This window comes from Rhea americana, unplaced genomic scaffold, assembly GCF_003343005.1.
Source record: "Rhea americana isolate MKP2758 unplaced genomic scaffold, rheAme1 scaffold_2, whole genome shotgun sequence".
Taxonomy (NCBI): domain Eukaryota; kingdom Metazoa; phylum Chordata; class Aves; order Rheiformes; family Rheidae; genus Rhea; species Rhea americana.
Window position 1 is genome coordinate 5,659,467 of NW_028186149.1, and position 16,585 is coordinate 5,676,051.

The window sequence follows — 16,585 nt, forward strand, 5'->3', positions numbered from 1 at the left end:
GGCGCCCGCCGCCGGGCCTCGAAATGCCAAACTCGGGCGTCGGTTCGGGTTCGGCCAGGGCGCGGGGCCGGGCGGCTGCGTGCTGACCGCCGTTTTGTTTTTCGGGAGGTGCTGCCTATTAGTATGCAGCGTGCATACTGTTGGTGCAAGGGAATACGGCGGCTGTGCCACATGTCCGAGGTGGTTTTGATGCAGAGCCCATAAATTACACTTGGGTTTTCACTCCTTCACCCTTGAATGTTTGTCTAGCTTTTGATTTTAGTCGGGGTTCCCTTTTTTCTTCTTGCCACCCGCAAATTTTACCCTCCCTCCCCCYCTCCCCTTTTATTAATGGTGCTGTTGTAAGGCTCTAGTGAGCTCTGGAGTATGCATTTCTTTGAAATGCATCGGGAAAAGGGCTGATACGCGATATCTCTCCTGATTTTAGCTGCACAACGGACTTTAAAGGGCAGTAGCAACTATGGTAGTTGTATCCTTACAATGATTAAAAGCAGAAATGTATCTCTGAATGAAATAATGGAAGATGGTCGGTTTCTTAGTTGGGTGAAAATTGTGACAAAATGATAAAACCTGGTATTTATTGCTTCTCTTTTTCTCAGCTCCCGCTTTACCCCTGGAATTCTATTGTTCTTGATGTTCTAAGCTTTTTATGGTTGGGTTAAGTGGGGAAAGGTGAGGATTCTGCTATGCATACTGCCATTGCTTTGCAGTTCACTTTTCTAAAACTAATCTAGTAACAGCTGGTTTGCAACCTTGAGAATGGGAGAACGAAAACATGCAGCAGTGTTACAAAGGAGACTGGGATTCATTAAACTCCTGCACTCTCAAGCCCTGATTCTGGAAATATTTAAGCACATCAGAGTTTCACATGCCTGAGTTACCCATTGAGTACAATGAGATTACTGCTTAATATCAAAACTGTTTACAGGATCATGGCCACAGAATAGGCTTACTAAACCTGGTTAAAATTAGACTCCTTTTAGTTTACTGTCTGTAAAAGAAAGTATAATTGGCCATTTATATATCTTGGGAAAACATTCTTACTTAGATTCATACTTGCTGACAAACCCCTCTCAAGGTTTTTACAGGATGGGTGCCATAGTCTTTTTCGACTGTGCTTTGTCGAAAGTTTGAGGTCGACTGTTTATTCACAGCATATATTATATGCAAAATCATCATCTGTTCATGTGTAAACTAAGCTGCAAACTTCAGTTCTCCTGACTAAAACTGGAAATGTCTATCTTGTTTATATGCATATGTGAAATTGAAGAGAATATTGGATTTATCACTGAACTTCACAAACTCAAATGGCTGAAATAGCCATAACGTAAAAGAGGAATAGTTACTCAATACACGTTTGTATCTTTAAATTCATATATATATATATATATATATATGATCTTTCAGATAAAAAGAACATATTTCTTTTTCCTGGAAAACTAGTTTCAGATGATAAAATAATTTTTTGCTCAGTTAGTGCAAATATCACAACATTCTAAAATGCTCAGTACCTATTTCAATGAAAAGTCTCTGTGGTAGGTACCAAAAGTGACTTTCAGAAAAGTTTATTTTGGCTGCATTAAAATAACCCTTATTCACTCTTTTTTTGGAGGTATGCTAGGACTAACATTCAATTTCCTTTCATGTATAAATTAAATCATTATAAAATCCATAGGGAAAACATAACATCATAGGGCTAACTTAAATCATTGGCCTCACACAGTGAGAATTGAAAATACGAAAGCTTTGTTCGTTTTCAGATATAGGACCTAGTCCTGCAAACCTAGGCTTAGGAGTGGCTTTACCCATGTAAGTAATCCATACAGAAATCACTGGGAATTATCCCTGAAATTCTTTGAGATCTGATCCTTCAAATATGTATGCATGTAAATATTAGAATAAATGTATACATAATTTTATAAAAGTTTTAAGATATAGTAATGGGAAACAGTGTGCACTTTCATATTGTCCTCAGCATTGTACTTGATTGTAAACTTACTAATTTTTGTGTTACAAGCTGTAGAATTTAATTATAAGAAACTTATATATTTGTAATATTTTGCTATCAACAGTACAGAGTTAAGGGAACAGGAGAAAACTTCAAAGGGACAGTACTGTGAATCCCCATCTTCACAACTGCATGAAGTGAAGAATCCTAGAAAACAAGCTGATGGAGAGTGTGGGAACAGTTTAGAGCTAAGAGTTTATCAAGCAGATGATTATTACTTATCAGGTTGAAAGTTAAGGGACATTTGTATATAATTTTACATTGTGATTATTTATCTATATTAGTGGGGTTGCAGTGCTTCATAGCACTCTAAAATATATGCAGAGTTTTGCATTCTAAAGCAAGGCAAAAAGGACTTCTGTTTCAGAGTAATCCCCAGTTACCCTGGTGGTAGGTTGTACTGTGATACCTTATGCTCAAACATGAATTTATTTTTGGAACATGGTCAAGACTTTGTGCCATGGTCTTTGAAATTCAGGCTTAAAATTTGCCAGTAATGATAACTATTGATTTGGGATGTCCATTTATCTTCTGAATGCGTAATGAAATGCTTTGGGAATTACACATATAAAAAATGAGATYAAATTTTAACAGCAACAGCCAAAGCTAAACAGAATTTACTGAAGTAGAGGCAGAGCTGGATTTTTATTGCAGGTAGGACTGGTAATTTCCCTGAAACCTCTTCATTMTTCCCCCCTCCCACCCCAAACAACAACAAAAAGAAGTGTGTAGGGCAGGAATACTAGGAGTGAAAATCTATCTCAATAGTAGTTACAGGCCTCCTTTCATCAGCAGTATTTGAAATAACTCTTGGATATTTTAGTTTGTATATGATAGGTCTAGTTTTTCTCTGTGTGGGAGATCTGATGTTACTTCACTGAACAGTCCTAAAGTTGGTTTAACTATCTACTGGGAATACTTGTCTAATGTAGAGCTGTTTAATGTTATACATTATGCTTCTTTGTGTAATACTATCCATAATTCACAGTTATCTTCAGGCTCTTTTTGGTAGTAAAGAGAAACCCATGTGTGCAGCAGCATGTATCTTGGTAACATTTGACTTGTGTTTTCAATATGAGTTTTAAACAAATAATACTACGTTTTTTAGGTTATGTTGCTGACTTTTTACTGTTCTCWGTAACAAAGAATAGTTTTTCTATATAAAGATTTTTTTAAAGTAAAGAAGCTATTATTTTAATAGGCCCGGAGAAAACTATAATCACAGTTTATTAACGTAATGATGTTAATATCTTAAAATGTGTTGCTTTCATGTCGTCTGAAAGTGATTTTCATACTTTGTCTCAGGGGGTCGTCTTTGCATTCCCAAATGAAGGCAAATTGGCTTGAACCCCGCAAAGGCAAACCTACCAGGGTAATGAGGAATGTATTAGAATCTCTTCTTTTTCTTATTAGATTTTTAAAATTGAAAATCATGACTTACACAACTTTGGGAGTTTGTCTCTTTCTTTTGAAAGATGGAGATGAGTATCATGTCAAGGATAGATATTTCTTTGTATTGCTCCAAGTAAAATCAAGTGATCTGTAAAATGAGCATTCTTTATCTCTTTTTGTGCCAGAGCAGCGGTGCTTAATTACTCTGAGTTTTCTGCACAGGAGGGCAGGATTTAAGTGCAACTGTCTCATTATTTTTGGCAGGTGTCTTTTTGTTTGATGAAGTCTTGCATTTAAAGAAATTTAGATCTGATAAACTGGAGATCTGTCTAAACAATATGGCAAGTTTTCAGTGGTTTTCTTTCATAGATCTGCTGCTGTTTGCTTTTTCCTTCTCGGCATATTGTGACATACTGTTGTGGGTTGGTAGAATGAGGGTGATGAATGCCATGTCTGTGTAAGGTGGAGAATCTTAGGCATGGAAAGTTTTATGCAAATAAGAAATACTTCTGACTAGTGAAGAAGAGATGTTAAGAGTTGATGGACTGATGAACATAAAGTAAATGGAAATATTTATTCTAACTGTAATGATTGTGAATTGGATGTTAGAGTCCTAATGGTGTCAGATAGCTGTATATGAAATATGCTACCTTTTACCTCCAGGTATGCTCCTTGAGAGCTGGTAATGCAAGGCAGCAGAGTTAATAAAAGCTCAGTATTTGTAATGGCCGTCTGTTGATATGACAGACAAAGATTTAAAATAGTCTGTGAGGAAATTTAATGCAGTATTGCACTGATTGAAATTTTATAGGTGGTGACAGTGGATTGGATGGGTTAGGAGGACCAGGAGTACAGCTTGGAAGCCCTGATAAGAAAAAGCGCAAAGCAAATACACAGGTAAATTGTCTCCGGTTCTTTTGATTTCTTAATAGTGTACTTGGATGTTGGTTGCTAATRTGACTATCTCACTGTTCAGAATAACAGTCCATTCTCACAAATAGAAGCATTACTCAAATATAGTTTATGTAAATGTTAAGTTCAAATCACCATTTTCTTGTCATTTTTATGAAACTTTATAATCCTAGTTATGCTCACCAAAGTTATTTTAGGCCTCTGTAGATTGCCAAAGCCCTATGAAGGGAGGAGCACAGTGAGACTGAAATGACTGTATTTGACCATATGGATTTGATTCTGAGACAGACTTTATTTTAATGACTTTGTGGCCATTGGTAGACATCTCTGTAAAATGATTAGCTGCCATAAGACTACTTTTCTTCTTACTCTTACTCCTATATATGTAATGGCTAATATGGCTAATGGATCTGTACAGTTTATTAATACTTTGACAAAACTTTTGGCATATTCTCCTAGTGCTTTTCAAGCAAAAGCTGTGCTGCAGGTTCGGCTCCTTTCCAGTGAATGTCTACATAGTTGACATTCTATATAGTTGCTATTTCCAGAAAAGGAAGCCTAGATACAAAACATCTAAAGCAATTAGAGACCGATAATGCAGAATTTTCTTTTTTGTTCATTCAGCTTTATGATTGAGAGAGTCTGTTAATTTTGTACTGCCCAATGAGAGTAATTTTATTTACTTACATCAAACAATCACTTTCTGTTAGGCTTTTCCAGATTCCATTTAGATGTGGATCTGTTTTCTTAATTTTTGGTTTGTTTTAAAATAGTTGTGGTGAAACCTGCTCTGAGATAATTTCAGCCTTTCAGATCTCTCTTTTGCTGCTCTGGAGCGATGGTAACTGCAAAGAGAACACAGATCTGTTTCTTGACTCTTCTTACCGTGTTCAAAACTTGCAGAACWGTAGAAACATAGGGGAAAAATGTTTCTTCAGTCTTTTGCTATCAGCACTTGGGGTGAAATGCATATTATATGAGTACAGTTAGCATCAGGGACAAAGGTGAGAGTGAACTGGCTAGACAYTCCCCACAAGCTAGTCTAGAATGAGCTTCTGTTGTATAGCCACTCAGATGATATTTAAGTGGCCTCTGAGCTCCAAAACATGTGTTTATTCCTTGTAACCAAAATTCCTTGTATTTTTATACCTACTGATGATACATTCCAGACCATCCTGACAATCACTGAATGTTCAAAGGCATAGGGAGCACCTTCGTCTGGTACATAGAAGGTAGAAAATTCCCATATGCAGACTCCTATATACCTTTTGTTTTTTTTTTTTTTTTTTGGAGAGGGGGGTGGTATATAGTAACATCAGTGTTTCTAAGTTTGTATTTCCTCATAGAAGTGGGTTTTCTTAGGAGGTTATATGTTCAGTAAATTGATCCCCAAACGAAACTAAAAATGTTCCAAATCTGCTCTTTAAAGCATTTGAAATGTTTTGTGCATGTATGTTTAAGTAACACATTATTTTCTGTTTCCTCATTTGTTAGTGAAAGATGAAGAAACACAAGTTATACATTAAGTAGTTTCTTCAACAGCATGTTTGTGCAACTGCACAATCCTTAAAATACTGACATAACTATAAATCATTGTTAATCTGGGGCCCAAACTCCTCTCTTGCCTCCCCACTGAAATTTCAGATAGCCTGGCAGGGTACAGTGGTGAGCTTTACATAACAGCTGAATGGTTCTCTCAGCAGTAGTGCTGCTAATCCAGGACCTTTGTGGTTGGTCGTCTTGCAGGGACATATTAGAACTGATTAAAATGTTGTATTTAAAATATTTTTAGGGATCGTCGTTTCCTCCTCCATCTGAATATGCTCCACCACCGAATCCAAGCTCTGACCACCTTGTAGCTGCAAATCCATTTGATGACAACTATAATACTGTGTCTTATAAACCACTTCCTTCAGGAAATCCGTATTTTAGTAATCCTGGTTATCCTGGTTTTGGGGGCTATAACACTTTCAGAATGCCACCTCACATGCTGCCCAGAGTGTCCTCRCCATATGGTGGTTCTTACTCTCTCAGAAATCAGCCACACCCCCTTCCTCAAAATCCTGTGGGAATGGGTTTCAGTCGACCCCACTCTTTCAGCTTCGGTCCACATGATAACCCAGGTTTTGGGAATCAGCCACCTTATAGTGGTGGGCAGATAAATCAAAATGTCAGTATTCCTAGTCAACATTTCAGACCAAATCCTGCTGAGAACTTTGGTCATTCTAGTCAGATACCTCACCCTGATGTGCCATCTAACTTTGGTCCTGGAAATAATCCAAATTTCCCAAATTCTCAGCTAGATTCAAACCATTCTTTTGTTCCTCCACCAAGCACTTACAACCAGACAAAATCATCAGCACAAAAGCAAGACTTTAGTCAAGGTGCAAGCAAAACATCCAGCCAGAACACTGCTACTCATCAGCATCATCACAGGACAGAGGACATTGTGAGTCAAGGTAACAGTGACCTAAAAAATGTTACTCGAAACAATGTGGTAAATCAGGATAACAGCCATTCTAATAGTGCTGATAACGCTAATGCTGGCCATTCAAATGGGACTCAGAGTAAGTCCCGCCAGCCTCGAGGTAGCACTGAAGGATGCAACTCTGAAAAGAACAACAAAACGCCCCTTCATCCCAGTCGTCATGGTCACTCATCCTCTGAACCAGTCTACCCATGTGGAATTTGTACACATGAAGTTAACGATGACCAGGATGCCATCTTATGTGAAGCCTCTTGTCAAAAATGGTTTCATCGAATCTGCACAGGTATGACTGAGTCAGCTTATGGCCTTCTTACAGCAGAAGCATCAGCAGTTTGGGGTTGTGATACATGTATGGCTGACAAGGATGTCCAGTTAATGCGCACGAGAGAAACTGCAGGACCACCTGCATTGAATACGGATGGCTAACAATGTGAATTGGTGGTAGTGGCTGAAATACTTCTTACAAAGGTTTGATTACAAATTGGGTATTTTACTTTCTGCAGACAATCAGTTCTGTTTTATTATTATTATCTTTTTTTTTTTCCTTAATCTGTTTTCACTCAAACTTGCATCTCAGTTTTGGCACTCTTAGATGTGCAAGCATTCTATTGTTTAATCAGAAACAAGAAACACTTGATCTTGTAAAACAATTGACATCTGAACAGAAGGAGGATGTGCATTCAAAATTTTGTTGAAGGCAGAAACATGCCTATGTGAATAGCTCCTATTCACTGGTGTTAGTGTGTTAACTAGGACTAGCATTTAGTGCTCAGTTTTGATGGTACTATACTTGCAGGTGCTCGTTACTTTTATTATTGGTGATTGTCCATTACTGATATTCTTGCTAATCTTTCTTTGAAGGTAGTAGAGGTGACATGGAGGAATATGCCGTACTAATATTTTTTTTAAATTTAGGGATAAATAGAGGACTTAGTATGCCAAATAACTGAATCTTCCTTTTTAAACAATTCATTAACACTATTTTTAAATTTAACTTCATGCCTAGCAACAGAATGAAGCCCACTAACTCTCACACCTTTATATTTCCTTGAAAAGGCAATGAGCTCTTTGACTTCTCAGCAAATACTTAATTGCTGAGGACTCCTGCAAGGTCTTGCACTACTTAGAAATGGTTCAAAAAATATCTTGTCATTTAAAAAGTCAGATCAAGATTGCAAAGTCCAATGCTTTAAATCTAGAGAATACCAAAACTAGGGTTGCTTACGTAACCTCTTAATTCATTTATCTTAAGCATATACATCAGGATACAGTCTCTGCTTCTGTTGTCATTGTCAAGTCATGCACCCCCGCTCATTTCTCATTGATAGTTCTAGTCTCCAGCCTTGGTGCTGCCCAATAATTGTGAATGAACTAATGTAGAGAAAGTCCTGCCCATCTCCTAGGGCTTCAGTCATTCTGAGCTTACACAGTCCACCTGGCATGAAGAAGGGTGTGAAGGAAAGGAGTGTRCTCAGCACAAACTGAACTGCAAGATAAATTGGCCAGCAAAGTCTTAAAACTGAAATCCCACCACTGCCTCAGCCAGTTTTTCAGTTTTTGGAAAAAACAAGAAAAGTCTCGGGTGAAGAAAAATACAACTCACATTACGAGATGCGAGTTCACTGCCTATCAGGAGTGAATAATCAGAAGTTTAGCTTCTTTGCTAAACTTGAAATCCTACTAAAAAGCATGAATGGCACTAGAGCTTCATGTGTGATTGTAAGAATTCTCTTTTAATATGGGTAATTTGATCTTATTCTTGATCTCAAATAACTGTGTTTTCTTTGGGTCCTTTTTTTTGTTTTGTTTTTGTTAATATGGATGAGCATCTAGCCTTGAACATTTTAGCTTAAGCAGCTAGTTTGGTAAAGTTGTATATGCAATTGCAAATGAGATTTTTATGTAGAGAGAAGGTGTTATTTGTTTCTTTTTACTTAATAAAAGGTGGTACTCTGATAACAGGCTCTGCTAATAATACGCACCACTGATGGAAAGTTTTAATTGACAGTCATTTGAAAACTAAATCATATGGCAAGCATTACAGGTACTAGTCACATTCCTTAATGTGATAAAAGGTGTTCAGATCTGTGGTGATGAGTAATGTAAGAGCCTATATAGAATACAAATGTGTGTGTATACCTTATCATAAAAGCTACTTTTATATATTAATAAATGAAAAATAAGAGGTACCATTGTATTTGAATTAAATTGGCTCTACTTTATTACTAAACTCTCCTGGGAGATGCATTTCTCTTTCTGCAGATATACATAACCCTTTTATTTTAATACTGACAAGTTTTATATACCATCTTTTGCCAAGGAAACATTAAGTGCAGTATCCCCCTTGTTTGTGTCTTACCTCTCATCAGGAAAGAGGAAATAATGTCCAAGGTGTGAATGAGACAATTCATATCTTGAGGATTTCCTGTATGGAGATGTAAAGAAAGTGTAATGCAGGTTCAGGGCTTCTCTTTTCAGCGCTATTTGCTTTGTTTAGTACAGAGATTATACTTAGTTTTGTTTTGTTAGGGGTGTTAAATTTAAAAAGAAAAAACCCACACAAACTCCTGAAGAAATATCTTCAGTAGTTTTCCTAGTAACTATTTGACTTCAGTTAGAATTTCCTCTTGATATCTAAAGTAGAAGCTAAACTAAACCTTGTTTAGGTAAGTTTGCTCCTGTGGGAAATAAAATTATTTCTATTTTAACAGCTTGCACAGTGAAGCTTAAGGAGTTGGTTCYGAATTACAGCAATGTGAATCAAATCAGAATTTTGTCTCCGTATTTGGAAATTCACCAGAAGATCTGGTGATGATACTATTATCTAAGCACGCTAGTCACAATACCCTATACCCCTGCTGCCCATTCCTAACATGAGAAGATGTTTCAGGACACTTGTTCTCAGAAGTTCAATTAATGTTTTAAGATTTTGGAGCAGACACTATATTTAAAATAGCTATGTATTTCTTGAAATCTTTTCAATCAATTCTATGTCAAGTGAGGCAAGTGTTTTCTATATTAGTTAGCAAGACATTAGAATACACATATAGTGTTCTTATGAACTTAAAATTTACTGGAATATAATTATAAGGCCTAAATTGTATTTGTGAAAGTTATTCTAACAAATTACTTCAGTTTTTCTAAACTGGTACCATGTTGGGTTTGTAACCCAGTGAATTTTCTGAATATATTAACTTAAATATTGAAGGCATTAGTAAATGCCAATTTTAAAATATCAAATAAAACAAAAACTCTTACAACATTGATCATAGAAATATGACTGAATAGGATCTCAAAAGGTTATCTAGCCAGTATGCTTGCCCTACTGATATGCTCTTGGTATACCTGGATTCTTTACCTAGAGGGAGAATTACACTTCATTTTTTCTCTGGATGTATTGACTAGTAGTAGTTCAAGTATGCACAGGAAAAACAGCAATCATGTCTTATAGTAAGGTAATAGGAAAATGTCAGCTGGGTAGAAATAGAAATTAGTTATAGAAGGGCGGGAGGGAGGGAGGGAGGGCGGGCTGATTAGAATAGGTGAGTTTTTGTATACTCTACATGAAACAATTTGTATTGAACTATCATGTGATTCTTTTGTTCTAAGTGACTTAGACTGCACTGGTGCTACACACCAAAATATTGCAAAGATTTTGTAAATCTTACAAACTTGAAGATACTTGTGGAAAATGCCTGTGTCCTTTTTAAACAGCTCTCTGTCATGCTTGGAAGTATAGCCTATACTGCCACCCCCTTTTCTCTCTAGGCTGAAATAAACGGCTATAAACTGGATTGAACAGCCCTTAATACTGGCAAACTTGCTTTTTGTTGGAGACCAGTTTTAAATGAGAAAATATGTAATTTACCCTTTTAAAATACTCGTTTTGTTATTAGTGTCAGTGAGTGGCAGTGCTGCTTATAGGCTAGAAATTAGATATCAAAAATCCTGTTTCTCACTGTTTTACTGATCCCTTGTGCAGCTTGAGGCGGACAGGTTAACTGTTTGTGCCTCAGTCTGTTCTTTTGTAAGACTGGATTAATGTTTACTTCCCAACGGTGTTTAGAGGCTTAGTTATTATTTGAGATCTTGAGATGAAAGATACTAAAGAAGTAAAAGGTAATACGATAAGTTTGCTCTATTTAAAACAAGGATATAATTTTGTTATTGTATTTTGGGCTGCTCAAACAGGAACGTACTTTGTCACCTCTAATTTTTTTTGACTAAGCACTAATTCTGTAAGCACACTTTCAGGCTTAACTTCAAGCATGTGAGAATTCTTAATGAAGTCAGTAGAACTGCATGCCCAAAGCCAAGAACATTTCGAAGTGTTTGCAGTTCTGGGCCTGTGGCTTTTTTTGGATATTCTTAGGTAAAATGCTTTTTGTGGTTTGAGATTTTTGCAAGATCAGTGGTGTTCAAATGTAGCACCTCTTTTAACATTTTTCTTTCTTCCAACTTAATACAGATAATACACATCTGCATAAAATATCCTTTTCATTTATATATAAAACATTGCCTGCCAGTGAAAGTATTGGTGTAACATTTTTTTTAAAAAGGAAGTCATGCTGCTTATCATGTTGTATGTGACTTAAATGACTGTTTCATATTAAAACTAATCTTTCCTTATGTACTGCTTAAATATACCTGTTTTGGGATATCAGTTCAGTACTTTTTATACAATCTTGAATGTGTTCCACATTGGTGACATGTATTTTTGCAACTGCTTTTTGTTTTAATTTTAAATTAGAGCATGTCTGAAGTAATACATGCATTAGTGCTGTGGTGTGTGGCAAAGTTAATGTATGTAATTCAAATTGGAAAAAGTTTCCAGACTTTGTCCAACATTAACCCTGTGGCCAGGGATTAAATTACTATGTAATACAAATTATTTCATATCATGATGTGTTTTAAGCTACTCTATGAAGTATATGAAACATTATTGTTTATGGATTGGTAGCTGGCCTGGTATCTTGCGTAGAATGAGGTATGATAGATGATAGCAATTCATGATAATTAAAACTGAATACCTTTCAGAACATGCAGCATTTATGTGCATTGTAATCTTGTTGCCATAATATTAGTATGAATTCTTTAATATTAATCTGCTGACAAATGAGCGAACATATGGTAGTATGCTTATGGTTGTGAAAATCCTATTCTAACACTCCACACTTTTTTTAAAACAACACATGTAATTTTTTTAGCTATTGGATATGATTAGATATATGCAGGAGGATGTAGAACTGGATGTATTTTAAAATTACTCTACAATTGCTAAGTTTTGTCTGAAGCTTTCTATATTAGAATAGACTCTTCCTTAAATTTGGAAAATTAAGTGTACTTAGAAATCTTAAGGCAATATAACTGTGCTATACTACATCTTGAGTTACACACATTCACTTCTGTAATTTCTTGTTGGATTTTGCTTTACATGGAAATAGTCCCATAGTGTCCTAGTGTTGTGCGCTATCAGTTCTGAGTTAACTAATTGTGAATGGTGTTCAGCCCCTTTGAGGTGCTGCCTGTAGCTTAAAGAGTATTCACTGTGGCCCTTAGTTTATTGGTTCAGAAACAGCTTATACCAAGATCATAGAGAATACCTATTTTTTTATTGTTTAACATACAGGATGGTTTTCCTTTTTGTATTTAAACAAACTGTTTCTCTCAAAAATAACTTCTAATTCAGCCTCATCTTTTCCTCAGAGGTTGTGCACTGTACCTCAGAAATAGCTGTATTGAGGACAGTTCGGTGACTGGAGTCATGAGAGATGTCTATTCCTAGACACTAATCTCATCTGCTATTACCTGGATGTTTAACAAAGAATGGGCTCAGTCTGAACTTTCATACAATTTAAGGAAGGCAAGCCTTTTTATATATTTGTTCTTTAATATCTTTGCCTTTTATGATTTTTTTTTTCCTGAAATGTGAAATAATGTGTAGTTGTTGAGGGGTTTTTACTTTATAGCCAGTCTCTCCACCAAGCTTTTGTATATGGTCTTAAGAAAAGACACTGTATTCTTTAGGGCCTTCTGACTTGGTATTTCTAGTTGGCATTCTCCTTTCAGTGTTAAAGACTAGTTGAAAAAGGCAAGTTACCAATCTACTGCCATCCAAACAGTACAAAATGTGAGCCGATTAAGATATTGTTGACATTTAAATTTTTTGTTAATAATGATGTGATATTTGACCCTTTAGAATAAGATATATCAGGATACAAATCACCCATTCTTGGAAAATGTATATGGCGATTTTGTCCAGCACTGTATGTAACTTTATTGCTTTCTGTTTTCTGGTTTCAGTTTCTTTTAAAATAAAGCTAACTTTTGTGGGGAAATTGCCTGTTGATTTCATGAAGATGATGTAATGCATAGATTAACTTTTCTAATGTTTTACCTGTGAGGATGTATTTGGATTAGGTGTAATCCAGGGCAAGAAACAGTTTGAGGTCATATTCATCAGAAAAGACATCTCTTACCTCTCTTGAAGGCATCTGCTGTTCTGTAGTGCCATTAATTTAGAGTAACTTGAAAGCAGATTAGAAAAGGTCTTGCACCCTAAGCCCTATTTCTTTCTTAGAGGATGAGAAGAGTTCAGATATTGTTTGGGTCCATGGATTGTAGATCTTTCTGCATTTGGAAGGAGATTATGCAAAGAATTACTATTCTGATTTGCAAAATTCATACTAAGCTATTGCTGTTTGTTGAAATGTCAGAACTATCACAGTTAACTAACARAGTGATTACCTAAACGATAATCTTCAAAAGCAACTAGTATGGGCCTAAGCCACACACTCAAAACTCTGTTCACTGGAATAAAAAGCATCTCAGAATATATTCCTGCTCTTTCTAAAAAATATGGATGGATAAAAGAAAGGGGAGATAATTTAGAAAGGATGGGAAAAGGTCATTTATTAAATCAAAGATAATATAAACTAATAAAAGGATTTTTTTCTATATATTAAAGCCTCTGAAGTCATTAGAAATGAGGTAACTCTCAGATGAAAATATATAGACAGCCAGAAAGTCCAGAGGAGTATTAGTAAAATAAGATTGGACTGGGATGTAAATCTCCATCTTTCAGAGCAGAGGAGATAGCAATTTAAGAATGAAGTTTTCGAGGGGGGATTTTATCTCTTTGTTTCTTGCACTTTTGCCTGGTAAGTTAGTGCCAACAGAAGAAAGATCCTGAATGGACTTTTAGTCTGGTATGATAATTGCCATATGGTTTATTTTGCCAAAGTGCCATAGCAAGAGCTCAGTCGCTTTTCCCAAGTAAACTAGCAATGTAGAATGCATATGAAATAGATGGTGTTTCTGCAGGTATGTATCAATACATGATTTACAAAGCTGATCCAAGACCTTGCTTCAGTTCCATTCCTGTATGTGGTATATCAGAAAAATCTGCTACATTAACTAGAAATTTGTTAGTGACATTTATTGCAAGTCTTCTCCAAGTGAAATACGTAATTCTTGCATTGGAGATCTAGGTCTTAATAAAAGAGACATTGTTTTTCTTATGTACTGGAGCTATTATCTGTAACTCAAGAACAAAATACAAGTAACTAATTATGGCCTGTGTTGTATATACAGTATGTTCTTTTTGTCAGGAATAAGTAATAAGCTGCTTCTGTGTAGCACTTACTGATTAAACTAAAACAACACCTTGAAAGCCTAAGGAGAAGACAGAGGTCAACAGATCTAAGAGTCCTTATTGTCTGTGAATGAACTCTGCAAACTGAAGGATACATTCTGGATGACTACAGCTATGTTCTGGACTGGTAGGGGATTTTGAGTTACTACTACATTAAAATCATTCTAGCCAATGCTGCTGTTTAACACCCTGGTTCAAAAACAGTAACAAAAAAACACCCTCTTCTGTTACTTCATCTAGAATGAAGGGAAGTAAGATTTTAACTATTGTGTGCAGTTTTAGCCTCTCTAATCCTAATACAGTAGAACTGGACGAATTCAGAGGTTGGCAAGGAAGGTGAAGTCATGTAAAAGAAAGAAGTAAGCTAAGACACTTTCTAGAAAAAAAAGTGCCATCTCTTAGAAGGCAGACAGCTCTGTAAAATCCTGAATGGCACAGAAAGGGYGTTGAGAAGTTCACTGTTTAATCTTGCCTCAATTTGTGTCAAGTTCATTGTCTCTGAATGCAACAACTAAGAGATATTAAATAAAGAGAACACAGGACAGGCTTAAAACAAGAAAAGGCTGGTCTTCACATGGAGAATCTTTCCTCAGTGTTTGATTCCCCTCACATCTTCTGTTTATTAGACTGAAATCTGTCTGCTTATGGAGACCTCTTGTTTAAGTCTAGATACAAAACTAGAAACAAGAAGTCTCATCTTCTTCCATTGAGGCTGAAAGCAAGACTCCTTTTTGGTGGTGCAGGTCTGATATTAGCCAGAAGTTCCATATCATGCAAGTTTTAAATAATAATAATAAAAGGCACCTTGCCTTTCAGTTAGATCTTTTTTTCCCTTATGCCTTCGAATGTTTTTGAAATGAGGAATTTAATTCGGATCTGATATTTCGGTCCGTGCAAGCAGCTGATAATAGTGATCTTGGTGAATGAGGGTGGAGAAGATAAATCAAGAGATCGTATCCATTAGAATGCATTTCTTGCTCTGAAAATTTTAAACCTTTGTGATACCTATTTATATGCTGCAGCAATGAACAGTGGTAGTCAGCTCTTAGTAACCACTACCACTTGAAGATAGAGCTATTAAAACCTGAAATCTTTGTAACATGAGTCTTAGATGATTTATCAGAAGTTTGGACTGGTATGTGCAATGTTAATCTCTCCTGGCCACATTAGAAAAAAGGGGAAGGTGAGACTTTTCTGGTTCTTGTTGATTTTTTTTTTTTTCCAGAGTTCTAAGGAATTGTATACTTTTGAGGAACTTTAGCATACCTGAAGATTCATCCAAAGTGTTTGGCTTGCCTTTCAGCTGACATTCCCCTGAAATGCTTGCTTCTATATCCTAGACTTTATTTTGGCAGATATATTGTTTGTTTGAGCAAGTTTGAGCAACAATGCGCAAATTACCCCTGGAGTTTGCATTAAAGACAACAAAATGGACAAAACTATGTAAGGCAATAGCATGAAGTTGCAAGGATGATCTAATTAGTTAGAGGACATCTGGAAGTTTCAGTGTATTGCTAAATCAGTACTCAGCTTTTAATACTTCTTACTAGAAATTCTCCAACTAGTAACAGGCTCTCTTGTTACGGAAAGATGCTTGGATAGTAAGAGTTGCATTCCTTCCTACTCTGCTTAGGTGTGAGTGATGAAAACCAGAACTGTRTGTTGCTTCATGTCTTTGGTAAGTAAATGGATCAGTATCTATAGTAGGATTTTGTCAACTAATCCTGCTTATATAAACTTAGAGCTTCCTTCACATCGCTGCGGTTACTCAAGAGCCCCATGGATGGTGGTTACCGGTTTAAGCCATCTACAGGACTGCGGAAGTGAGGAACGCCTCCCTCGTGCGCTCTTGGACGGCCTGCGCCCTCAGGCGCCCGGCCCGAGCCCGAGCAGCGCTCCTCCCCCGAGAGCGCGGGGGCCGCTGGCACGGCGCCGGCGCAGCGGCCCTCGGGCGGCCCCGGGAAGGTGCCGGGCCGCCGCGGCGGGGCTCGCCGCGGCTCTCGCCTTCCCTGCGCGCGCTTCCCGCCGCCGCCCGTTTCAGTGTTTCTGTTTCTCGGGCGGCGCCAGGGAACCGCCGCGGCCGGAGCCCTGCCGCGGGCCTCGCTCAGCGCCGCGGCGGGCCGCGGCTCCC

The 16,585-nt window shown here is 37.0% G+C and overlaps 1 protein-coding gene across 1 annotated transcript in view; it reads left to right on the forward strand.

The window, feature by feature from the left end:
- PYGO1 (pygopus family PHD finger 1) overlaps positions 1-13,138 on the forward strand; it is a 19,188-nt gene extending 6,050 nt beyond the window's left edge. Inside the window, exons 2-4 of the mRNA XM_085303661.1 lie at positions 664-672; positions 4,212-4,297; positions 6,105-13,138. Of these exons, the coding sequence (XP_085159787.1) occupies positions 664-672; positions 4,212-4,297; positions 6,105-7,226 (1,217 nt within the window). The 3' untranslated portion in view covers positions 7,227-13,138. The remainder of the gene's footprint in view (positions 1-663; positions 673-4,211; positions 4,298-6,104) is intronic.
- The last annotated feature ends 3,447 nt before the right edge of the window (positions 13,139-16,585 follow it).